Genomic DNA, 25,521 nt, shown 5'->3' with positions numbered 1-25,521 from the left:
GTGACTCATAAATGTGTCAGTGTGTGGGTATCTGGAAAGACACACGCCAAAGCGTCAACTATAGCTGTTCCTCTTTGCCTTTGTACTTTCTAAATTTTCTCAAATAAACATGAAAAATAAGGGGGAAAACAATAAAAACTAAAAAACAATGAATACAGATATTAGCACTATAAAAACATAAAAAGCATGCAGCATGCATGTGTTTGGATATGTGTAACATTTTTCTAATACATAAAGGAAAATATTAAAATTCTGGTTGACAAATACAGGGCCAAAAGCTGTCACAGAAATTACTGAAATTCACTAATTAAGAGGGCTCATCGAGCCAATCTCAGAGGAATGGTAATTCCACCGGAACAAGGGGGTTGCAGTGGGGGATCAGGGCTATCAGGCCCTGCTTCTCGCCAGTGCTGCAGACCCCAGGACCAGGGCTCCGATCTGAATCCAGCAGTTTCCTTCCCACACACGGCCTCCCGCGGAACCCAGGCGATGGGAGGGGGCCCTCACCTCCAGGCAGGCCAGGTGCACATCCTTTATGATGCAGCCCATGCTGGTCACCACTTGCTGCTTTAGGAGTAGGCAGCTCAGCTCCAGCGTCGCCAACCGGATCTTCCCATCTGCAGGGGAAAGCAGGGTCAGCCTCGCACAGCCTGGTGGGAAGGCCTTAAACACAGTTTCTTGCCTTGCCCACTTTGAGGTTAACAGGTCAGCTGACGGCCCTTGACATCCAGTGGGGACACAGAGGGAACTCACATGCCAACCCCTTCCCAATTACAATAGAATGTTCCATCCAAAACGCCCACACCAAATACTCCCCTGCACTCCCTTTATCAGTGGAAAGGAGGCAGGAAAAAGATTATTACTAATTATTCCTGAAGGCGGCGAAAGTGGCCGTCTGTGGTTACTTTCCTTGGCTCGGTTCCCTCCCCTTTTCAGGAGCAAGCACCACTCTTTCCTTTGGAGAATCACCAACCCCACTCTTGGGTCTCTAATTTGGGTGGGGCCGGTCCCTTTGCTCTGTCCCAGGGAGGGGCACATCACCCAGGCTGGTCAGGGTGCTCTATTCCTCCGGTCACAGTGACTGGGGAGGGGACAGGCAAGGGGGGCCGGTCAGAGCCAGTAAGGCTCAATTCCACAACATGCTGGGACCACTGTGCAAGAGAAGGTCTCCTTGTGCTGGGCTGAGGGCAGGACAGGAACCGTGTCGGGGCCCTGAAGCGCCCTGAGCAGCACAAGCCTTATAATCCACATTGGCCACCTCTGCACCCTTGCCTGCGTTTTCCATCTTGCGTCCAAGTCCACCCTTCCCATCAGACTGCCCAGAGTATGTCTCCTACAGCAAGGCCCAAACCCCGGAAGGGAAAGGGATGACTGGAGCTGCAGCTGGTAGTTATCCTGCTAACACACAAAGTGGGAGAGTCCAAAAATAGTCCTAAAAACATTGAATTTCTGTTTCCAGCTGTGCCTGAAGCCAGGCTCCAAAAGACTCCAAGTTACACAAGCCAATAGTTTGTTTGTATTGTTTCAGCCTGAGTCGGGTTTCTGTCGACGGCAACCCACCTGCTACGCTACTGTGAGCCAGGCACGGTGCTGGGCACGTTACAGACCCTCCCGCCAGGAGTCTCTGGAAAAACCCATTGCGGTGGGTGCTCTAAAGACAGGTTCAGCAAAGTCCAAAGTCTCACCCTGGGACTCCAGGTGCTCTGAATGCCAAGACCCACGTCGGGCACTGCTCCTAGAAGCATCTGTGGCCGCCTGACAGGAGGGCAACCTGCTCTTAGGCAAACTGCTCATTGGGTCTTTAAGCACCTTTCTGGGGAGATGTCTCAATGTGGAGGAGGGGCGAGGAGAGGAAGAAGTCTCCAGGCCACAGCCCTGAGGCCCTGGAAACCCCAGACGTCAGGACCAGGTACTGGGAAAAACTCAAGGCAGATGTACCACCGCACGCCTCCCTGCCCACCCCTTCCTGCTTCACCCATCTGGTGGGGAACGGGAGAAGAGGGAAGCGTTCACTGGGAAAGGCTGCTTGGTCTCAGCTCCGTGGCTCTGTCTCGCTCTCTAGCCCCATCGACCCAGCACGAACATGGCTTCTGTACGGCCGCCCTACTGGCCGCGCCCACCCGCCTCCCACCTCCAGCTCTCTAGGGCACGGTCTCACTCTTGCCTGCCCCTCCGCGGAACCCCACTGGCCCAGCCACTGCCCCACTGCTGCTGCCTCCAGGGAAGGGGAGTGTGATCTTCCAACCAGACCCTCCTTCTTTTGCAAGCTCCTGCCAGCTGCTGATTTCCTCCCACTGGCCCCCTCAAGGGGCTGGCTGTCCCTCCCCACCCTGGAGGCTCCTCGCTAACATCTGGGCCATACCCTACCTTCCCTGACCACCGAGCCACATCTGCTCAGATAGCCCCCGCCAACTGCCCCCTCAGCCACCATCCTCAGGGATGAACTCTGCTCCCTGCGCTAGACCTCTCAGTAGAAAACTGACCCCACTGAGTGCCCTTGGTCCTGAGCCACACCTGTCTTTCTTGCTGCCCCTCGTCCGTGTGGGACCCGGTTCAGGGTCCCATGCTGGCTCCCGCTCTGTCACCTCGAGACACTTGTAGCGGCACAGGGCTTGGTCCCAACATACCTCTCTTTTCTCCTGTGGCTTTAAAGATCACCCACATGTCTGTGAGTGAGTCCCACAATGTCAGCTCTGGTCCTGACCCCCATGAGCTCTAGATTCTATCTCCACATGGAGGCCCAGACCCCTGGGACTTCACAGACCCCCAGCTGTGGCTCCTGGAAGGCAGGAGCCACATCTGTCCTGCACCTCCTGTACCCTCGTCATTTGCACACAGCAGCTGGCACTCGATAAACATTTGTCCATGGACCCCATGCCCCAAGCCTCTGTACTCTCTCCCCAAAGTCCCATTGGGCTTTTGGCAGCCTGGCGGAGCCCACGCCCTGTGACCTCTGAAGTCCTGGCCTACGACCACAACCTCCACCCCTGCCCTTCTCCTGAGCCTGACCTGGGCTCATCCCCATACTGTTCCTACTGTATAGCTCAGGGGTTCTCTCTCAACCAGGCCGCATCTCCGTCAGGCCCATTTCTGTGCTCTCACTCACACCCTTATGGCCTCTCTCTCCTGCCTCTACAGAGAACTGGGCTTGCCATCAGGGTTTCTCAAGCTCAGCCAATGTTTTGGGTCAGATGATCCTCTGTCATTGGAGGCCATCCTGTGCGCTAAGGATGTTCAGCAGCATCCCTGGCCCCTAGATGCCAACAGCACCTCTCCTCAAGCTGTGACAACCAAAAATGTCTCTGGACGTTGCCAAATGTCCCCCAGGGGGCAAAGTTGATCCCACTTAAAACCACTGTACTAGATCATTCCACCTGCTGTTTCTAGCCCTTGCCATGGCGGCAGATCCTCAGCCAAAACCTCAGAACTGGGATGACAAGTGCCAGACACTGGGCATGTCTTGTACTCTCAAGAGCCCCCGATTCGAACCTTCCAGACTTCCCTCACGTGCACTCTCAGCCTGGTTCACACTCAGATGTGGCCTTGGCCACCCCCAAGAGGAAGGCTGGAGACACTGGCAACACTGGCAAAAGAAGGGCTGGGTGTGGAAAGAGAGGAAAGACAGGGTCCAGCACAAACACCACAGGGGAGGAAAGAGGAGGAGACCCCCAGGTGAAGACGTGGCTGGACAGGATGGTATGGGTGGCCCAGGGTATGCACGGCCCAGGGAGTGGCTGAGACCAGCCTGCATTCCCAGAAAGGCCAGGTCTAGAACCCAGGACTCCTGGTGCACGGTCGGGGGGCCTGGTCCCTCTACCTCCACTGCCCCTGTGAGCAGCCACACCCCAGGCACCTGGCTGGGCCGCGTTGTTCATGATCCTGATGAGTCTCTCAGCCAGGAGATGGTTGTAGGTGGTCTTCTCGGCCGCACCGGGCACTGGGAGCTGGATTTGCTCGAGTTTCTCAGGATCCATGCCTGGAACGCAGAAAGGGGCAGGCTGTCGGTGGAGTCGCTCATCCGGGAAGGCGCCTCCGCGCGGGGCCGCCCCATGCTTGGTGGCCGTGGTCCATCTCCGTGATTTCTGTCATGACTGGTGCTGCCTGACCCCTCACCTACTACAGAGTCCTCTGTGAACGGAACTTAAATCCACATATTAAAACATGTTCTATCACCGTTTGTAAAGGGGAAATCCACATTGCCGCAACAGGGACAGTCACTGAGCAAAACAAAAAGACAATGTTTTTACATTTTAGCCAAAGACTTGACTAGCTACTACTCATCATGGTCTGAGACCTGCTCTCTTTGTTAAAAAGGGGAGGTTGGCAGGTACTTAAGAGGTGCGGAAGACGTACCAGCCCCAAACGGTGACAAGCTCCTGGACATAATCGGGGGGCTCAGAACAGGGACGGAAAAGGAGTAGGTTCTGCACGGCGTGGTGCTGCGCCGTCCCACGCCAGGTCTGCGTGCCACCAGAGGCCACCCCCGGATCAGACACGTTCCACGGTGGGGGAAATGCAGACCAAGAGGAATGGACCAGACGGAAAGGAAATTACAGTCATGCCCAAGAGTTGCACCTCAAGCTCTTGGCAGCCAACTGAAGGAGCCGGGCCCGCCACTCGAACGCACAGGTGGGGGCCGGCGCTGCACTGGGCAAGGGGTGGTGTTGGCACAGAGACATTAGGCTACATCCTACAACAGAGAGGTGCAAATACAGAGATGCCAAGAGCGCGGGTCTCTCTTGAAGAGGCAAAGGAATCGTTTTTCTGCCAGGAAACACGGACAGCATTTCAAAGACAAAAGACAAGACAGGAGGGGTGGCTGGGCAGAGAGAAGGGGAGCGCACACAAGTCCAACTGTGACCTCAAGGTCATCTCCCTTAAAGCAGAACCTGGGGGCTGGGGCGGCAGGAGGACCTGTGCAGACTACTTCAGCAGGCCAGGTGCGGGGTGAGGGTTGCCCCAAATCCTTATCTCTCTTCTAACGTGGCTCTGGAAAAATACACTCACAGAAACAAACATTTCACTTGATCCAAGGTTGGAAAGCTGAATGGATTGTTTGTGCTGAAAGCACGTCTTTTCCTGTTATTCTACAAAAGGGGGGAAGGTGGCACTTCTCGGAACTCTTGAAATACGGCCCCTTGAGTACTAGATGACGCTTCATTTAGAACCTTGACAAAACAGAGGAGGATAGCATTGAAGAGCTGACTGTCTGCTTCCTAAGTGACTCCTACACACACACACTGACGTAATAAACCATAACAATATATCTTGCTTTATTGAATTCCTTCCAGCTCCAAACCAAAGGCTGAGCCATGCCAAGGAGATGACACGGGTGAGGGACGGCCTGAGGGCTCGAGCTGGGTAGTTTTCACGAGCGCGCTTCCCTAACGTGGCTTCATCAAAAAATCCGATTGCAGCGAAAATTTAATTTGCGGATTCTATATCCTATCTTGATGCTCCATGTCCAGCTCTGAAGCATCCTGGTTTATTAAATGGCAAGAAGAACACCAACTGAATCTTTCTGGCGGCTGTTTTTTTCCCCCCGAGATGTCAACACCACCCCCACATCTCTCTGTCCTCCCGTTCTGGCCCTTTGGGAACTGTCAGTCAGTGGTTCTGGGGAAAAACGCTCCCCGGTTGGACCATCTCTCATCCCCCCTCAATGAGGCCGGCGGGAGGGAATATGGCGGTGGTCAGCAGAACCGGGAGAGACCGAGACTTGAACCGGGTCTTGAATTTCCACATTTTGTCTCTTCCCTATGACTGCCCCCACTCCCTGAGATTTTGTCAAAAATGAGAAAATCTGTGGCAAAATCTTCTCTCAACAGGAAGAAAAACACTCCAAGGTTATCCTGACCTCCCTCAACTAGTGGATCCACTCTCTGTGAAGAGGGGGACCCCGAGGGACAGAGACACTTCCTTCAAGAACTTCACAGGACTGGATTCCAGTACAACCTCCTCCTCTAGCTGGAAATTAGGGCCCAGAGATGTTAAGTCACGTCTCCAAGGTAACAGAGCAAGTTGGCAGTGTTGTCAGAATAGGAGGATTCCAAAGGTGGACAAGATCCAGCTAACTTCCAAACACGACACTGTTTGGGGGCCGACTCAGGGACAAGCTGCTCAGGTAGGAGTCTAAGGATGAGCGAGAATTTGCCTTGAGCTGCACAAGGAGCTCCTGCATGGAGTGTGGTAAAACTTCGGGAGGGCGGGGGATGGGGGGGACCCTGGAGGGAAACGATGAGGCAGATGTTGGGGTAAGGGGTCAGGCAAGGCTTACCTGCCAAGATCCCCGGAGGGCAGCTAGCGGGAGATGACATGATCTGGTTGTGCTCATGCCTACTCTGGAGTGGTCTCCATTGCCCCCCCAACCACTCAAGGTGATCTCTCTCCTCAAGGCACTCTCCCCAAAACAGACTTGGTATTACAACGCATTCTATGTGAAGTGGATTTTACCACCAGCCACTGGGGAGACAGAGAACAGGGTCGACTCCATACAACACATGGAAAAACTTTGTAAAAACAAACAAACAAAAACCCTTTGAGCATCTCTGTTCTTTCCCCAAAGTTTCCCCTGAGCCAGGTGCCTCAGTTCCTCCCCCTCTCTCTTTTTTCTCCCACCACAGCCTCTAAAAGCCCCTCCGTTACTCTGAATGATCCCATCCCTGCCCTTGGCTTTCAAGGCCTGTGCAGCCATTCAAAAGCTCCAGACATTCTTCTGGGTCCAAACAAATTAGTGGCTGAGAGTTGTTAATGAACACGGTCGATGTCACGATATGACAAGAATATGCATGTGAACAGGGAAATGGCACACGTGTGCACGGACACACACACACACACGCACACACACACAGGTTTTTAGGCACTGAAAGGCAGATTTTGTCGCAAGCCTGATTGAGTTTCTTTGCTAGCCATTTCCGCCTGACTGAAATAAACACTGTGGATAATATATTGTCCTATTTGCTTCAACCCTTAAGTACTGAGCAACAGAGAAATTCCAAAGAAACCCAGATGTGCTTCACATGGCCTGGGAAGACGTGCTAGCACGTTCAGACTTCCAGCAGACCACATGCTTCCTCATTCCCTTCCTGCTGGGGTCAGATCCTGCTCTGTCCAAATGACTCAGAAAGGGTCTCCCTCTGCATCGCTTGCACCCAGTGATCACAGGGTTCGGGGGAAGGTGGTGGCGGGGGGCACTCCCAACGAATTCAAAGAGTCCAAAATAGAAGGGAAGGGTGTGGCTCCGTGATGTCAGGAACCAGTTCCTAAGCTTCCCTTCTAAGTTCTGGCTTCTGGATTCGGCCTCCTTAGCAGGAGCCGCCACCCAGGAGAGGGGTAGAAAAGACCCAGACCAAAGCTACATAAAAAGATGGAGACCGACACCCTGGCTAAAGAGGCCACAACAGCACCAGGTAAATGATGGGCAAAAAATGTGTTTTGTTTTGACCATGCGAGGTCTCCTTGGCTGTAGTCACACAAGCATTGCCAGCTTTGGAAAACTATAGACCAACTATTTCGAAAGCTAACCAGATGTTGGGCCGATTTCCAACGTACTTCTAGTTCTGATTATGTGTCAGTCGAGATCCAAAATGATGGTTTGCCAGCTCTCTGCATGACGAAAGCCTCCCTTTATCCTATTACCTTTCAACCTTTCCCACACCTCTCATCTGTGTTCCAGCAACTTCTCAGAAAACAAAACAAAACCCAAAAAGCCCGAGATTCCTCTTGGGTAAACAATGATAAATGGATGGGGCAAGAGGGTGGTGGGTGGAGTGGGGGAACCTTTAAAATACAAAAGCTGCAGAACTCACCCCCCTCCCTTGGGCCAGGCCTCTGCAGACTTGACAAAGGAGAGAAGGCTGCATTTGCTGTTACAGATACGAACCAGAATTCATTATGTGGCCCAATTGAATCACAACGAGTGCCTTCCTCCAACTGGTCAACCCTTTCCACAGTGGGATATTCATTTCGGTGCAGCATCTAATCTATTATGATTTACTGGAAGGCCTGAGCTAACATTTGGTTTTTATTAACATTGCTTTTATGTTAAAATTGTCTTATGATGAAAAATCTATCGGAAAGCAACCATTTCATTAGGGGCCCTGCTTGGAGGGTATAGATCTAGGGAAGAGAGGCTGAAGGTTAAGTGCAGCTAATTGCCTGCTGCCTAACCAAAAAACCAACTGACCAACCACTACCACCAACAAAAGACCCCCACCAAATACAGAACCTGTGCCCACAGGCCAGGACTGGAGCACAAACCATAAAGCAGCTTCTTGCTAGGCAGTCTCCTTTGGGGTCCCCTGGGCAGCTGGGCCCCAGGTGGCAAACCTGAAGCCTCCAGCTTCCTCTCCAAACCTGCTCCATGGCCCATGCTCGCTGGTTCTGGAAATGGCACCACCAGCCACACAGTAGCAGGGTCAGGGATCTGGGCATCACCCAGACTCCTCCCTTGGGTGTCCGCTCCCAACCAAACTAAGCAGGACTCCCCTCCCCCAGCCCTGCTCCTCTCCTGTCTCCTCCATCTTCGAAAATGGCCCCACACAGTTGTCCAAGTGTCCCCTTCACTCTCTTGCCACATCCAATCCATCAGCTCATCCTGGCCTTAGGTCCAAAACATATCATAAATCCTTCCAGTTTTCTCCAGCTCTATGGCCAACATGCTGATTCAACCCACACTATCCCTTGCCGGGACTACTGCAATGGCTTCCTACCGGGCCTCCCACTTTCCCTCTTGCAACTCTCTCCCTCACTCCCTTCATCTACTCTCCAACCAGTAGCCAGACTGCTCCTTCAAAAATGTCCATCTGACCATGTCACTCATTACTTAAAAATACTTCAGGGTTTCCAGGACGCCAGGGAGGCTAAACCAGTTAAGCATCCAGCTCTTGATTTCGGCTCAGGTCATGATCTCAGGGTCCAGGGATCGAGCCCCATGTCTGGCTCCATGCTCAGCGGGGAGTCTGAGATTCTCTCTCTCCCTCTGCCCTTCCCCTCTGCTCTCTCTCTCTCAAATAAATAATCTTTAAAAAAAAAAAAAAAGGCTTTAAGGTTTCCCACTGCACTTGGAATAAAATCTAAATTCCTTTTCATGGCCTTCAAGGCCCTCTGAGATCTGGGCCCTACTCAGCTGGTCAGTGCCTCACTTTGCTTGGCCTGCTTTCTGCTCCTCAAATCAGTGAGCTCTTTCCCACCTTATGGCCTTTGCACATGCCTGGAGCACTCCTGCCCCAGATCTTGGCAAAGTGGACTTCTTCTCACCCTTCAAACCTCTGCTCTAATGTTCATTCTTCAGGGTAGCACCCCTGACTGCCCTGGCTAGTCACCCCTACATCCCACCACCACAGGTTTATTCTTTGTCACCACATGACTGGATTTCTTTTCGTTCATTTGTTCACTTGAAAGAGGCTCCTCAGACTTGCTCCAGCACCTACAGCAACACCTTGCACACAGTAAGTATACAGCACATACCTACTGAATGATGAGAAAGCCCTTCAGCTTTGCCTCCTCAACAATGCCCGCACCTGCCCCTATCTCTCCATCCTGCCCGTCTTCTGGCTGAACTGTCGTAAGCCCTTTCCAAGGAATGCAGAGAGGTCAGGTGGGCTCCTGGCTGCACCGACCTTCAGCATCCCCCACGCAACCCATAGGATGCAGTTCACAGTCACTGCCCACCTACTCTCCACCTGCCGGCTCCAGCCCACCCATCTCTTGGAGCACACCCTGCCCACCATCGCCTGCCGCCCACCCGCCTGACAATCAGACAGCAATCCCAGTCTCAGGGGGCCTGGAGTTTGTAGCCCCCAGGCTGAGCGCACTGCCTGGCACGCAGCTGGGCCCACATGAATAACTGAGTAACTTCAAGCACAAATTCTTCATGATCGACGCAGTCTTTTGGAACCAAAGGCGATTTCAGACAAAGTAGTCACTTTCAAAAGAAGGTAAACACGGAAGCCACGCAGATTGCACAATGCTTTCCTGCCTGAACAACCTTCAGAGCTCCCGCTGTGTCAGAACACAATCGAAGCTCCTCACCGCCATGGGTCCCCGCCATGTGTCCCGGCTCGCCTGTCATGCTGCCTTCACCTCCCACCCCTCTCCCCTTGCTCCCTCCATGGCAGCCACACTCGCCTCCCTGAAAATAATGAGTTTGGTTCACCAATGGGTTCTCAATATTAACCACAGTGCCTGGCATCGAATAAATAAGGCTTCCAAAAATCTCTGTTAGAAGGCTGAGTGCGTAAATAAATGAACAGTACTAGCAGGAAATGGAAGAAGGAATTAAACTCCCTCAATTATACACTTCCACTCTTTTGAGAAGAAACCCCTTTAGATCTCGAGGAGGAAAAGAAGGAGGAGGGGGTGGGGAGACCTCAAGAAAGAAAGGGAGGCTCTCCCTGTAGGACGTCGGGAGGCTTGTCCTCTGGGGCACAGCCCTGGATGAGGGAGCGCTGCCGTGTGCAAGGACTTCCCTCCCCGGCACCCAGGAAAGCCAGCCACTGGAACAACAAAGAATTCACCCACATGCCCCTTTGGCCCTCTGGAGCCTGGCATCTTCACCCTGAAGACAGCACCTTCCCGGCCGAGGCCCCCAGTACAGGCCACCAGAAAGAGCAGTCCAGCAGTGCTGCCACGTGGCTGAGAGATGACCAGTCTGCACGCTTCGGCTGAGTGCTGACCGGGTGCCAGGGGCTAAGTTGGGTACTGCGGGGGGCATCGGGAGAGACATGGTCTCTGCCTCTAGAGACCGGGCAGTCCAGAACGGGAGAGAAAAAATGGAGAGAAAAAGAGATATAAAAAGTGCCACAGGAACTCCATGGAAATTAAAAATGTCTGCTCTTCAAAGGACATTGTTAGCGAATGAAAAGACAAGCCACAGACTGGGAGGAAATCTTTGCAATACTCAACTGATAAAGGACTTGTATCCAGACAATATAAAAAAAATTTCAAAACTCAACAAAAAGAAAATGAGCCATCCATGAAAAAATGGGCAAAGGATTTGAAACAATACTCAACCAAAGAAGACATGCAGAATGGCAAATGAGGCACACAAAAAGTATCATTAGTCATTAGGAAAACGCAAATTAAAATCACAACAGGACACTACTACATATCTGTTAGAATGGCTAACATTAAAAAGATGGCCATATAAGTACTGGCAAGGACGTGAAGATACCAGAACATTCACAGACTGGTGATGGGATATAAATTATACAGCTGCTTTGGAAAAAAATTTGGCAGTTCTTTCTTTTCTTCTCTTTCTTTCTTTCTCTCTCTCTCTCTCTTTCTTTTTTTTAAAATAAAATAGGCTCCACGCCCAGTGCGGAACTTGAACTCCTAACCCTGAGATCAACACCTGAGATCAAGAGTCAGATGCTCTACCAACTGAGCCACCCAGGCGCCCCTGGGAGTTTTTCTTAAAAACAAACAAATTTACAGTAATCAGATGATTCAGCCATCATATTCCTTGGTATTTACCCAAGAAAAAAGGAAATATATGTCCATAAAAGACTTGTACATAAATGTTCCTAGTAGCGTATGCTTAAGAATGGGAAATAAGCCAAATGCCCATTAACAGATGAATGGATAAAGAAAACTGGGGTACATTCACACAGTGGACTGCTATTCAACAGTAAGAAGAAATGAACCATCGATACAGAGAACAACATCATGAATCTCAAAATAATTATGCACACTGAAAGAAACCCATGCAAAAAAAAAAAAAAAGAGTACATATTGCATGTTTTTATTTACATAAAATTCTAGAAAGGGCAAACTAATTTACAGTGACAGGAAGTAGCCCAGTGTTGCTTGGGGAGAGGGGTGAGAGCAGACAGGGAGGAGGGCTGACAAAGGGGCAGGAGGAAATGTTTGGAGTGATGGATACATACTCTGTCTTGATTGTGGTGATGGTTTCATGGGTGTATACAAATGCCAAAACTTACCAAAGCGTACACTTTCAATATGTGCAGTTTACTGTATATCGATTAGATCATGATAAAACTTTTTCAAGCACCATGGCTTTCAGCCAAGATGGACTGGACTTACCCTCCTGATTCAAGCAACTAGAAAACTAGGCAAAATACATCAAACAGTGATTATGACACATTGGACAGGACAATAAGCAGCACGGCGGTGGGGGGTACCCAACGAGAGAAGAAATGAAGGCAGTGGGCCCAGGGACTACTGCAGTTCACTGTCCGGAAAGAGCGTCCAGGTCTCGGCAGAGAGAGAGAAACCCCCAACAAAGGCCACGGTCTCTCTGAGTTGAGAAGGCAGAGCTTGGAGCTCAGATGGGTGGAGTGACTGGAACTGAGAGGACGGAGGACTGGAGAGGAGGGGGCTGTACAGAGAGGTATAGAGGGGTCCTTTGAGGCGTCAGCTATGTCCTGCTCTGTGCATGCATGGGAGGGAAGGGAATGAGCTTTGGGAATGAAGCAGGTGGAACAATCCCAGCCTCACACAGGCTGAGAAGAGTTCCTGTTCCCAGCAGCCAGCATGGAAGGACCACCCAAACCATGGCCCATCAGGTATAATCCTCAGAAAGGGACCGCCTCAGTAGTGGGGCCAAGTGAGCCTGAGACTAAAGGCTGTTCTGGACCAGCAGCAACAAAGCTTGAAAGCCTCAAAAGGATCAAACTGATTCCAAGTAACTTAACCATGACCCAGGACAGAGCCCAAAACCCAAACCAGGAGAAAAATCAATAATAGAAACATAACTAGAAATGACACAGATGATACAAAGGACAAGAATAAATCAAAGGGAGATTATAAAATATTTTAAACTGAATAAAAATAAAACCACATATATCAAAATGTATTGCATGCACCCAAAAGCAATGCTTAGATTTACAGCATTAAACTCTTATCACAAAAGAAGAAAAGTTTAAAAATCAATGAGTGCTATGGGAAGGGTATGACAGACTGAAAAGGAATAATAGCACAAGGGAATTTTTTTTTAAGATTTTGTTTACTTATTTGAGAGAGAGAGCACAAGCGAGTGAGCGTGGCAGGGGAGGAGGGCGAGGAGAGAGAAACCCAAACAGCCTCCACTCTCAGCCCAGAGCCCAACACGGGGCTCAATCTCACAATCCTGAGCTGAAACCAAGAGTTGGACACTTAACCAACTGCACCACCCAGGTACCCCTAGCACAAGGGAATTTTTGGTTGATGGAACTATAATGTATCCTGATTATGGTGGTGCTGACCAAACCCATACCTGTGCTAAAATTCATACAACTACACACAAAAAAGGTTAATTTCACTATACATTAATTAAAAAAAATAAACTGATTATCTTTAAGAAAAAAAATCAATGATCTCAGCTTCCATCTTAAGAAACTACAAAAAGAAGACTAAATTAAATCTGAAATAAGCAGCTGAAGGTAAGAAATAAAAAACAGAAATAAAATTAAAAAAAACAACAACAAAACCCAGGAAAATCACTGAAACCAAAAGACAATTCTTTGAGTATCAGTAAAATATTAAATTGTTAAATTTCTAGCCAAACTGATCAGGAAAAAGCAAATGAAGACCTAAACAACTGATACCAAGAATTAGAAAGGGGACATCACTATAGATCCTACACACATTAAAATAATAAAATAATACAATGAATAAATTTTTGCCAATAAATTTGACAATTTAGATGTAATGACACATTCCTTGAAAGACACAAGCTATCAAAGCTCACACAAAAAGAAATAGATAAAGCTTCATTAGTCCTATATCTACTGAAGAATCTGAGTAGTTAAAAACCCTCCCTCAAAGAAAACTCTAGGCCCAGATGGATTCACTGGTGAATTCTACCAAATAGTTAAGGAAGAAATAATACCAGTTCTATAAAAACTCCTCCATACAACCCAGGAGTAGGAAATACATCTGAATTTATTCCATAAGGCAAGCATAACTCTGAAAGCAAATAAAAGAAGAGAATTACAAGACCCTAAACCAGTATCACTCTTGGACATAAATGCAAAAATCCTTAACAAAATTTTAAGCAAATCAAATTCAGTAATGTATAAAATGTGCCTGCCACATTAGACGGTACCAACCCAAAGTGAATATCACCTGAAGGGATCAGAAAACACTTCCTGGAGCAGGTGACTTCCGAGAGGCAAGCCAAATTTCGACAGGTGGTGACACAGAAGTAGAGAAAATGGCAGGAAGAAACACAAATGAATACAAGGAATACTAGCCAGGAACAGGGAGGCCATGTTGGCACTGACTGCAGTGGCTGCCAGGCTTCCAAGGAAACTCATTGCTTTGGGAATAGTCTCAGATACCCGGCTGAGCTCCCTAGGGCCAAGTCTGTGCTATGTGATCCTGACCCCCAGCCATAACTGCGTGTTCCACAGAGAGACACACCACCACCAAGCTGGAACAGTCAGATCTCGTGCCCAAGAATTTGAAACCTGAACAGAGACAGACTCTCAGCCGGGGATCTGCTGGGGCCAAATCATGATCTACCCCCTGAGGGAAGTCCCCAGAGCTGGTTTGTTCTTGCCCTTCCTTCAGCTTTTCAGCAACTTTTCGGATCCTGGGAGCTGCCCCAGGGGCCTTCCTATAGACTTTCCCTTCTACTTAAGTTAATGAGAAGTAGTTTCTGTTGCTTGTAACCAGAAGAACTTGTAAAGAGTTCAATGAGTAGCATAACAGCATCCCCAAGTTTATCTCTATGAAAGAGTTCTATCACTAGATAGAAATTTAAACCCAGAGCCAAGGGTCTGTGAAGGGAAGTCAGAGGAACCAGATCAAGTTGACAAGGTGGGTGCCATCTGGATACTCAAAATGACAGGCAGAGAAGGGTGAGGTTTAAGGGATACAAGAAGGCACGAAGGCTTTCTGAACAGGGGAGGGACATGGTCAACAGTCTTATGGAGGATCACCTGGCAGTGCTATGGAGGATGGACCATGAGATGGCCAGATGTTTGACCCATGGGAGGCTGTGATAATGGCCACTGGAATGCCATGCCCAGATCTCCCTGCTCTCATGCCCCCGGTTCTCATCTCCAGCGTCTAGCTTAGGACTAGGCACCAAGTCGCACTCAGTTCTAAGTTCTGCTGATCAGACAGGCTGAAGAGGGAAAACTGACAAAACCTGATGACTAAATGCTGGGATCAAAGGAGGGAAGGAACTAAAGGTCACGGCAGTTTCAACCTTGGTTGGCAATTTCAAGTGAACCAGAAATGGCAGGAAGTGTGCTGAGGTCAGGGTATACTGAAGGGGGATGAGCAGTGTTTCAAGGTGGTATTGAAACACCTGGGTAGGAGTCTCCAGGATGCAGGATGCATCCAGCAGGAACTCAGATGCAGACAGCACAGAAGTCAGGGGCCAGGGGAGTGGCGGGCAATCCTTGGATGGGAGTCGGTCAGTCTTGTGGAGTTCTGTTGCCACCCAGAAACCAAGGGCTCCTATGTGCCATGCACTAAGCCAGGCACTGAAGGGGATCACAGAAGCCCTGGGGATGAACAAGACTGGCGGAAAACGTCAGCAGGATTCAGAGCCCGCTGGGCTCCTTTTAGAGGTCTTAAGCCAGGTCTACGGACTTGCATGTGAGCACCATGACTTAACATGAGAAGAGCCATCACGGTGGATACTAGCCACAGTGGGAAAAGCCTGGAAAGAGTTTCAGTGCCATTCAATAAGGGGATGATGGCAGAATAAATGATGCACAAAGGATTAAAAAGAACAAGGCAGGGGAGCCTGGGTGGCTCAGTTGGTTAAGCATCTGACTCTTGATTTCGGCTCAGGTTATGATCTCAGGGTCGTGAGATCAAGCCCCGCATTGGGCTCTGTGCTCAGTGTGGCATCTGCTTGAGATTCTCTCTCTCCCTCTACCCTCCCTTCCCCGCTTGCTCTCTCTCTCAAAATAAATAAAATCTTAAAAAACCAAAAAGAACAAGGCACTTCTCTAGGGATGTGAAACAATGTGCGGATACATGATGATGTGAGAAAAACAGGATAGGAACAGACAATTGGGATACCTCTATTCATGTTTAAGTGGGGGACAGTCATAGAAATAAAACCATATATACTCATACTTGGGTTTGCATGGATATCTTTAATTTTTTTTTTTTTTAAAGATTGATTTATTTATTTTAGAGAGAGAAGGTCCAAGAGCAGGGCAGGGGGCTGGGGGGCAGAAGGAGAGAGGGAGAATCCCAAGCAGACCTGAGCCCAGAGCCTGAGGTGGGGGACTCGATCTCACGACCCTGAGATCATGACCTGAGCTGAAACCAAGAGTTGGACACTTAGCCGACTGAGCCACCCAGGTGCCCCTGCATGGATATCTTTAAAAAGACACAAGAAACTGCTAAGATGAACCACCTCAAAGAAGAGAGTGGAGGACAGGGATGGGAGGTGAGGCTTTTTTCCCCATATATTCTTTTGTCACTGGTCCACTTATTCATCAGGATTAATGATTTAAGAATAAATACTTATTATGTTGAGTGCTTTTTAAATGTCTCTAAACATAGGTTGTCTAGTAAAACCCACCTCTACCTACCTCTCAATTAGCTTATGAAGAACCTACGAAAACATCACCTGCTGCAAAGTCTCATCTATGCCAAGGCCAGCTCGAGGCAGTGGCCATGAAGAATGTTCTCGATTTCTTCTGTGGAGAGCTTCTGATGTGGGGGTTTCAGAACCTGCCAGTGTCAAGCCAGGTGGGGGGCATATACCAGCGGCGGTCCCCAGTGAGGAAGTGAGTGAATGAATCCTAACCAGGTCTGTCAGCTCCACAGGACTCCGATCCTGACCACTCCGCCTCCACGGGGGAAGCCAGAGAACCACACCTTTCTTCAGAAAGGAAACCTATGCTTCCACCCAATCTGCCCAGAGTCTATTTTAGCCCTCAACCCAGAGCAAGAACATCAGCTATTATAAATAGCAAAACCAAGATTACAATTTGACTGATTTCAGTTCTGATGTTAGGAAGAGAGGTCGGATACTAAGCCAGTCGTAAAAGCCAGGGGTCGAAAGAAAAACCACAGTGTGAATACAGTCATACTGGGTTAGACAGTCACTTGCACCTTCCCTCGCATCCCACCCCACCCATACTGCCCTAGTAACCAATTCCTGTGGCTTTGCTATGTACAAAAGCACCTGAGAAATTCTCAGGTGAGAAGAGAAGTTTGTAGGAGTTTGCCAAAACCAGGAAGGACATTCCTCAAGGAAAGCAGCTTTCTTTTTTGGTGCCACGAGGCAGAGAGGGATGTCATGAAGGCAGGCGAGGCGGGGAGGCTTACCTTTGTTATGAGACATGGCGTAGAGGAGGCAGAGCACAAACAGTGCATGGTAGTCGTCATCTGGGCTGTCCAGGGCGTGGTACACCATATCGAGGAAGGGTCTGGAAAAGAGGAGGGGCGCACATGAGCCTCTTGGCACACACGGTGGACAGCTCTCCTCGCCCGCCTACACATGAAGTGCTGGCCGCCTTTGCCTTGTACAGCTCCGCCCAGCGTGCGGCGAGTCCAATGAGGGCCCCGTCCAGCACCGGGCATGGAGGACGGGCTCTGCCCGTGGGAAGCTAGCTCCAGGGGAAACTGAGGAACGGACCACTTCATCACTCAACAACCGTGGCCCGGCTGTTCCAGACACTGGGGGTAAATGATGCCAAGTCCCTGCTCTTGGGGCACTCCCATGCCAGAGAACAGATGGACCACATCATCACGTCAAAGAGTGCCAAGAGGATGAAGAGAACGGGGCAGTGTAGGAGGCTTACGATAGCAGACAAGGCACCAACAAGTCCAAACAATTTCAGAACGTGGGCCCCGGAGCCAGACTGCCTGGGTTCCAGTTCGGATTCTGCCTCTTCTGAGCTGCGAACCCTTGGGTTAGCTACCTAAAACCTCTCCATTTCCCCATTGGGAAGGGCTCCCAGGGGGGGTTCAACATGAAACGATGAAGGATAGGCATTTAGCACCAGGCCAGGTGCACATTGCGAAGGGTTTCTATTTCGAGCATTCCAAGGGCACTTCTCCCGGAGCCCACTCTGGCAGGTCCTGCAATTTTTTGGACTGATTTTCCTGACGGGTAAGAATCGATGTGAGGGTTCACCTCTGATGCTTTGTGGGAGAGGTCTAGAGAGTGGCTGCAAATATCACAAACCACACACCCCAAACGCTGCCCTTCCAGGTAAAGGGCCTGGCCTGGAAAGACTCTTCATCACAAGGATAATAGAATATGCACAGGTCTGGCCCGTCAGCAGGAGGCTCTGAGCCTGTGACCACCCGCAGCTGCCTCTGTGGAGGCCAGGCTGAGGCCAAGAAAGCAGAGCACCTCGAGGAGTGACTGAGGGCACACGTGACCCCTAGAAGGACGCACAGCCACTGTCAACATCACCGTCTAGGGGGAGTGAAGAGGTGTGGCAGAGAAATGGGGAAACTGTTCACTGCATCACCTTTTATACTTTAAAAAAAATTGAAATCCGTGAATGTACCAGTGATTCAAAATATTAAACTGAAAAATGCAAAAGAGAAAGTAGTGCAAACGTTCTTGTCGTAACATTTCAAATACACACATGACGCTGGGAAATTAAAAGAAGAGCCCTTCCTTAAAGGGGACATTTACATCCGGGCTGTTTCTCCAGGGCCCCAGATGGGGCACCTTTCAGATGCGTGAATCGTTTTGCCAGGTGTGGATCTGGGTTTCTGTAAGTGCCTGGCAGTAACACTTTTCTTTCTTTTTAAAATTATTTATTTATTTATTTGACAGAGAGACACAGCTAGAGAGGGAACACAAGCAGGGGGAGTGGGAGAGGGAGAAGCAGGCTTCCCGGCAAGCAGAGAGCCCAATGTGGGGCTCGATCCCAGGACCTTGGGATCATGACCTGAGCCGAAGGCAGACGCTTAACAGCTGAGCCACCCAGGCACCCCAGTAACATTCAACTTAAGAGTGGGATGAAGAAGAAAATGTTTTCTTGCAAACCAGATGCCTGGAATGTTGATTGTGTTTTCATTCTAGAGCAATGCAAATAACCAAATGCCCAGGAGCAGAGGGAGGGCTGAGTGGACATAGCATCTTCTAGGAGATGAAACAGCATGAAACCATTAGCATTTTGTTTACTGAGTGTACAGTAAAGCGAAAAAGATGCCTGGGGTTTGGTATCAGACAGAAAAAAAAAAGGACAAATGATGGGCACAGTATGGTGTAAGTATTAGGGGCAAGCAGGATACAATTCCCACTGAGAAAGGACTAGCAGGAAATAACCAGAATGTTAGTGACAGCTGACTTTGATGCTGGCATCATGGAGACCTTTCTCCCTTCTTTATGCTTTTCTTCAAAATGTTTTTACATTTTCTGCATGTGTGTTACTTTTATACTTTTTTTTTTTAAGGAAAGAATGCTTTAGACATTTTTCAGTTTCGTAGGCCTATATTTAACCCTGAATGCAGACAGAGCCCACGATACACAAGGTATAGGAGAACAGTTCCACTTTGTACTATGCTGTTTCTTCAGACAAGTGGACCAATGTCAAGATCCGATTCATGTCAAGGAGAACACACTACCCCCTCCTTCCTCCAGAGTGCCCTCCTCCCTGCTTCGGGCCTGGAACGGGGAGGAGAGAAGTCCTTGGCAGTGTTCTAGACAACCAACAATTCAATACCTTCACAAAGGAGAAGGCAACTTTCCACTTGGGCCAGTCTCTCCTTAGCATTTGGTCTCAGAGCCAAGGACAGCCCTGGCCCAAGGGTCCCGGGGCCACAAGCTTGTATGTGAGCCTAACTCAAGGCACAAGGATCAGCTTCCATTATAAGCCACATGGTAAAAGATGCCAGTTAAAGTCATCGAAAGTTAAGAAACAATTTCAATCGACTCTAAGAAAAACCCTCTCTTCACTAAAAGATCAGGAAAAAAAAGAAGTCTCAACCCAACATTCAAACATAACGTTTTGTCTTTTCACGTTCTAAAAAATATATATTTTTTCTTCCTTTAACAAAGCTATAGTATTACCATACTATGTAAAATATCTGCTCTGTTTCCATTTATTAGATCCTAACAAACCCAACACATCCTGACAGTATTCACTTAAAAGCAGCAGCTCCTATTCTATTAAGCAGATGCACCCCCGTTTGCTGATACACTCCCCACCACTAGTCATTTGTGGTTTTTCCAATTATTCATATCCTCACTAATGCTGTGCCAAGCAATGAAAGGTTGTTTTCCCCTCCCCTTCTGAGTTCAGAATGATTTCCTGAATTTTCAGAGCTTCAGGAGTTATGTTTTTTGCTGCCAAGCAAAATCAAAACGGTCTCTGTAAGTTCCAACAACTGATAGCTGACACCACACTCCAGTGTTTTTTAATTTAAACCCAACTAAAAATGGCTCCCTTGTGCATCTGATAGAAATGAGTCCTGACTGTTAGATAACTGAAACATTTGCCAAGCAGAGAGAGGTGGAGGAAAAAACGGGTGTGCTTCAACTGTTCAAGCTGGACTAATAAGTAGGATGGGGTGTGCGTGTATTTCAGCCACTCCACCCTGAGGGTTCAGGAAGTGAATGCTTTGTAGGCTGACAGTGAACCCTGCTGCTGTGCATGGGATTAGGTTATGGCAGGGGTCTCTGCAGCGGGGCCCCCTGGGAAGGAAAATAACTCTGAAATGAAAAAGTCCTCCTGACAGTTCACTGCACGCTTTGGAAGCAGCCTTCCACCCAGTCGCTTTCTGGAAGGGCTGGTGCTGCAGCAAGTTTCCAGGAAATGCGGCATCTTGAAGGTTTAAGAGGATGTAGCTTCAGCAGGCCTTCAGTGAACTGAACACTTAGGCAAAAAGCTGCAGGCCATCAGTGTGAAATCACGCTGGCTGAGTCAGGAGGGCAGGCCCTATGCACGGCGGGGTAGCATGGCAGTGAATGAATGAGACAGGGAGATCCCAATGCGGCCCCCAAGAGGGTCCTTCCTGGGAGCAACAGAGCACTGCCAGGGGCAGCCAGTACAAGGCTGTGAGGCGACCCACACCCTTTAGGGCAGGGCCCACCACCAAAGGGCTTGGGGGAGGTGGCGCCATGTCTCAGTCTTCCTCTTTCCAAGGGGTGAGCACTCCGGAGTTGAGTGTCAGCTCTGTCCTTGTGGCCTCTCGACAGGGGCTGGAGAAGCAAGGAAAGGCAGGAAGCAGGACAACTTTGCTGAGAAGCCGAAGAGGCCATCTGGGTGTTGGGAACAGGCCCCAGGTTACCTGTGCTGGGCACCCCAGCCACGGCACCCCCCCCCCCCCCCACCGCTCGCCCCATCTCCTCATCCCAGCAACGGAACAGCACCCCCACCGTGACTGGTGGGCTGGCCTGTGGGCTCCCCTCCCCCCAACCAGCACCAGGAGGACTGGGCCCACTGGTGGCACCTGCTCCACAGTGCACTCTCCAAGCCCGTGGCGGCGGCGCTCTTCTCCTCGTCCGTGGTGTTCTGTTCCTGCACAGACGTGTTGGCCGCCAGCTCCGGGAGCTTGCCGCGCTCCATGATCACCATCTCTATCTCTAGAAGCAAATACAGAGACAGGGATGAGCTCGGACGGCTTCACAGCCCCGGATTTACAGACACAGTCATCATAGAGACAGAGCCCAAGTAGACCGCTCCTCATGCGTCCAGCAAGCGCTCGCCAGCAGTGACAGGAGCATCAGCAACAAGCTGGGGAGAAATAAGCCAGAGGCCACAACCTCTCTTTCCTGTCATCTTGGCAATGCCAAGAAATGTGGCCCTGATTTTAATAAAAAAGTGCAAATTGCAGTAATTTATTTCAAGATGTTTTTTTTAAGGCACTTATTTTACTTTATTGATACCACACTTCCTTCCCAAAGGAGTTGAGGCAGCAGAGGGAAGAAAAATGATATGTGGTTAATAAGACATAACCAAATTCACTGAGAAGATTCTGAAACTGTTTACACTCTAGGAAAGGCTTTGACATGCCTGAAGCCTTTTGTTTTCCTTTTCCACTGACGACTTCCAGAAGGCAGAGGGAGGTTAGGAACCTCGCTGTATTTTTCCCAATTAAGTAAGGGCTACTTGTAGGAACCGACGTAAGCATGGGGTATGTTTTTAGTTTTCAAAGAAGGCATAAACCAACAGAGACGAAGAGAGATAGTTAGCTATTGGCCTAAGGGGTCTCCATCACAGAGTTCTTTGACGTGTAGGTGTGGACCTTCAAATAGTTAGTTCTTGGAACCCAGAGTTCAGGTCATCTCCCCCATCTTCAGGAGACAGATGTGAGGGAAAGGATGCTGATGTATGAGGCTGCACTTGTATCTGGAGGGACAGGAGGACTCAGGGACTCCGACGGCCCCCCGCCATCCATGATCTTCCCCTGGACTCGCGCAGAGGCCTCCCAGCTGGCTCTGCCCTTCTTTACCCCCTGGTTTGTTCTCCACACAGACCCAGGTGACTTTAAGTGGAAATTAGCTCTCGTCGCCCTTTTGTTCAGAATATTCCCATCACATGGGGATGAAATCCACATGCTGTCCACAGTGCTGAGGCAGTCTGTTGTGTAGCCCGGCTCCTCTCCACCTCTGACCTCACTCCCTGGCCTTCTCCCCAACACCCCTCTCCACCCGTGCTGAGCTTCTTCCGTGCTCTTTAATGGGCCCAAGCTTATTTCTGCCCCAGGATCTTTACACGGCTGCTTCCTCTGCCTGGAATGTTTTCACCCCGGGTCTCCCCTACCCTGGCCTGACTCAATGACGTCCTTCAAGGCCCAGCTCAGATGCTACCGCCTCAGAGATATCTTCTCAGCTCCCCCTGCACCGGTTTTTACCTCCTTAAATTATTATCAAAAATCCATATTTCGTTCATAGTTCCTTAGTTTTTCCCTACAGTTCATTTTCTGTTCCAGGATCCCATCTCAGGGACCACGTTACATCTAGTCGTCACATCCTGTTAGGCTCCCCTTGACTGTGCCGGCTTTTGACCTCCCTGCTTCTGGTGACCTGACGGTTTAAGGAGCGAGAACTGGTCAGGTATTTTGCAGAATGTCCCTCAATCTGAGTCTGTCTGATGTTTTCAGATCATTAGACTGGGGTAGAGGTTTCTGGAAGGAAGCCCACACGGAGGAAGTGCCCTTCGCCGCCGGCCGTAGCGAGGGTGCAGGCCACCAACATGGCCCAACCACCACCGACGTCAAGTCTGCGCCACTTGGCCAAGCGAACGCTGGTCAGACTTCTCCACCAGAAAGTTACTTTCCCTCTTCCCCTCACTGCAAGCTATGTGGGAGTAAGTCATTAAGCGCAGCCCACATTTAAGGAGCAGGGAGTTATGCTCCATCTCCTGGAGGGAGTAGCTACATACATTATTCAGAATTCTCCTGGATAAATCTGTCCCTTCCCCCTTATCTCGGTTTTACTTTATAGCATTCACAACTGCCTAGATTTCCTATTTTTTATTTACGGTTGCTGCCTGCCTTCCCCCACTAGAATGGGGGTTTCATAAGAGGAGCCCCCTTCCCTGTCTTGCTCTCCACTGGAATTCTAGTGTCGAGCCCAGCGCCCGGTACGCGGCGAGTGCTTACTAATGGGATGGGAGACGGATGGCTGGGCGAGCCCAGAGTGGGAGGCTTTGGCGGCACGCAGAGCCGACAGTGACGCACGGCCCCTATGACATGGAGCGGGTGGCCCAGGGCCCCACCCAGTCTGCCCTGAGCGTGCCCAGCATTCTCACGGGCGGCAGCGTGTGCCCACCACCCTCTGGAACTCCACTAGGCACGGCTGTGCCTGTGACTGTCTTCTAGCGTGGAGGAGTGCACCACCCACCCATCCTCACGGGCCCGGACCACCAGCCCCTTCCTCCCAGGGTGGACTGGAACCTCCCACGGGGCCATCACACAGGTGGGGGCTGACCCATGATTTTCAAGTGCAATGTGGACAAATGTTCGGTTTGCAGAGTTCTGTGTTTATCTTAATGTGCGTTAGAAGATTCTAACTGCACAGAAAACCTGTTCTTCTGTGGATATCACTGCTTAGGAGAAGGCGAGATTTAAGGGAAAAAAACCGAGTGAGTCAATTCACAGGGAGCTACTGAGTAAACAGCAGTCCGAGCAGCATGGCCGCGGCAGAGAGCAGGTGGGAGTGCAGACTGCTGAGAACCACTGTTCCTTCCTGCGCCTACACCTTCACCCCCACCAACCTCCTCCAGCTGCCTCCTGACAAGCCTGACCTCTCTGCGGTGGGGGCAGTCTGTCCTCACCGGGGACAGATGATTCAGGGGGCAGTACTTCTCTTATTTTTAATTATCCTCATCTTTAAACAATCTGTTTTGTTTTGTGATGTATCTAACCTTGGCACAGCAATACAAATATGTGTAATTTACAATAAATGTATCTATATTGGCGAGCTGCATGCTTAAATGACATTTATTTGATTGTTAGTGTTTACCGACAGAGCATGCCACTGAAAACATCTGAAGACTACCCAGCAGGACTGTGATGCCAGCCTTTGGCTTCCACCCTGGGACCTCTGACACACCTCCTGCCCTGCTGGGAGCTCCCCTTCCTCCCAGCCCGGCTGACGAGGCAGGAACTCAGCTTCAAGGACTCCCCAAGGTTACAGGGCCAAGCCCTAGCACTTCAGCCTAGAGAATACGCTGTGACGTGGTTATTCCTTTTTAATTTTTTAATCTCCCTGGACACTCAGAATTCTGGTGCACACAGCCGTTAAAGATAATCCAGTCTAGTGCTCACCAAATTTAGTTAAGGAGTGGCATATTAATTCTGAATGACAATTTCCCACGACACACCACCATAGACAGGAGCAGAGTTGCTCTGGATAAAGGGTGGGTGGATTCCCAAACGTCCCTGGCTGCGGGTTTCCTCCTGCACTCCACAGAGGCCCCTAAAGCTCCTTTCTAGAATTCTGGAGCTTCACACAGAACTGCTAAAAACCACTGGTTCAGTCCTAGATACTATATATGAGAAAACAGAAACCCAGAAGCATAGTGACAATTACTATGATGAGAAAAGTAGCAGCAAAAGCCAGGACTGCTGCTCGCCCCACTCCCGGGTCCTCTCTTTGTGCAGAACCAGGCCCACGAGGGTCCCTCCACGCACAATGAGGTTCCTCAACCTCGGTTCTGTCACCCTGGTTCCCACCCTCCCTATCCTCATCCAGTCAGCACAGTTACAGGGATTAATTCTCTAGATGAACATACCACAGTCCTTCCAGTGCCAATGCAGGTTGCCCCTGGCCTCTTCTTTTTAACAATTTTATCCAAACAACTCTTAAAAGTAGTGATTCTTACCGAGCGTCTGTCAACTCCCTGAAACTTTATGCAAAATGCCACGTGGGCATGGGGGGGGGGTTAGTAAGTTTTTTGGGGAGAGAGTCTGTCCAGATTCTCACCATTCTAAAACGGATTCCACAATCATCTTTAAAAGAGGGTGCCAAAGAGATTTGACTTTTTCCTGGTGAGATTCAAGGTCAAAGTGAATGTCCTCTTTATGCCAGACCAGAACGTCCGGCACGGTTCTGCAGAGCCTTCTGGGCCCTCACTCCCACACCTCCCTGCAGATACATGCCTGTCTCAGTGCAGCCTTGCTCCTCGCCCA

At 49.8% G+C, this 25,521-nt stretch overlaps 1 protein-coding gene across 1 annotated transcript in view; it reads right to left on the bottom strand.

The window, feature by feature from the left end:
• Positions 1 to 25,521, bottom strand: part of CLEC16A (C-type lectin domain containing 16A) — a 145,709-nt gene that overhangs the window by 62,109 nt on the left and 58,079 nt on the right. Inside the window, exons 12-15 of the mRNA XM_044915263.1 lie at positions 21,337 to 21,469; positions 17,248 to 17,348; positions 3,854 to 3,976; positions 508 to 617 (exon numbers count right to left, since the gene is read on the bottom strand). Of these exons, the coding sequence (XP_044771198.1) occupies positions 508 to 617; positions 3,854 to 3,976; positions 17,248 to 17,348; positions 21,337 to 21,469 (467 nt within the window). The remainder of the gene's footprint in view (positions 1 to 507; positions 618 to 3,853; positions 3,977 to 17,247; positions 17,349 to 21,336; positions 21,470 to 25,521) is intronic.

This window comes from Neomonachus schauinslandi, chromosome 5 (genome assembly GCF_002201575.2).
Source record: "Neomonachus schauinslandi chromosome 5, ASM220157v2, whole genome shotgun sequence".
Classification (NCBI taxonomy): Eukaryota; Metazoa; Chordata; class Mammalia; order Carnivora; family Phocidae; genus Neomonachus; species Neomonachus schauinslandi.
This window is presented reverse-complemented; position numbering and strand designations above follow the sequence as displayed.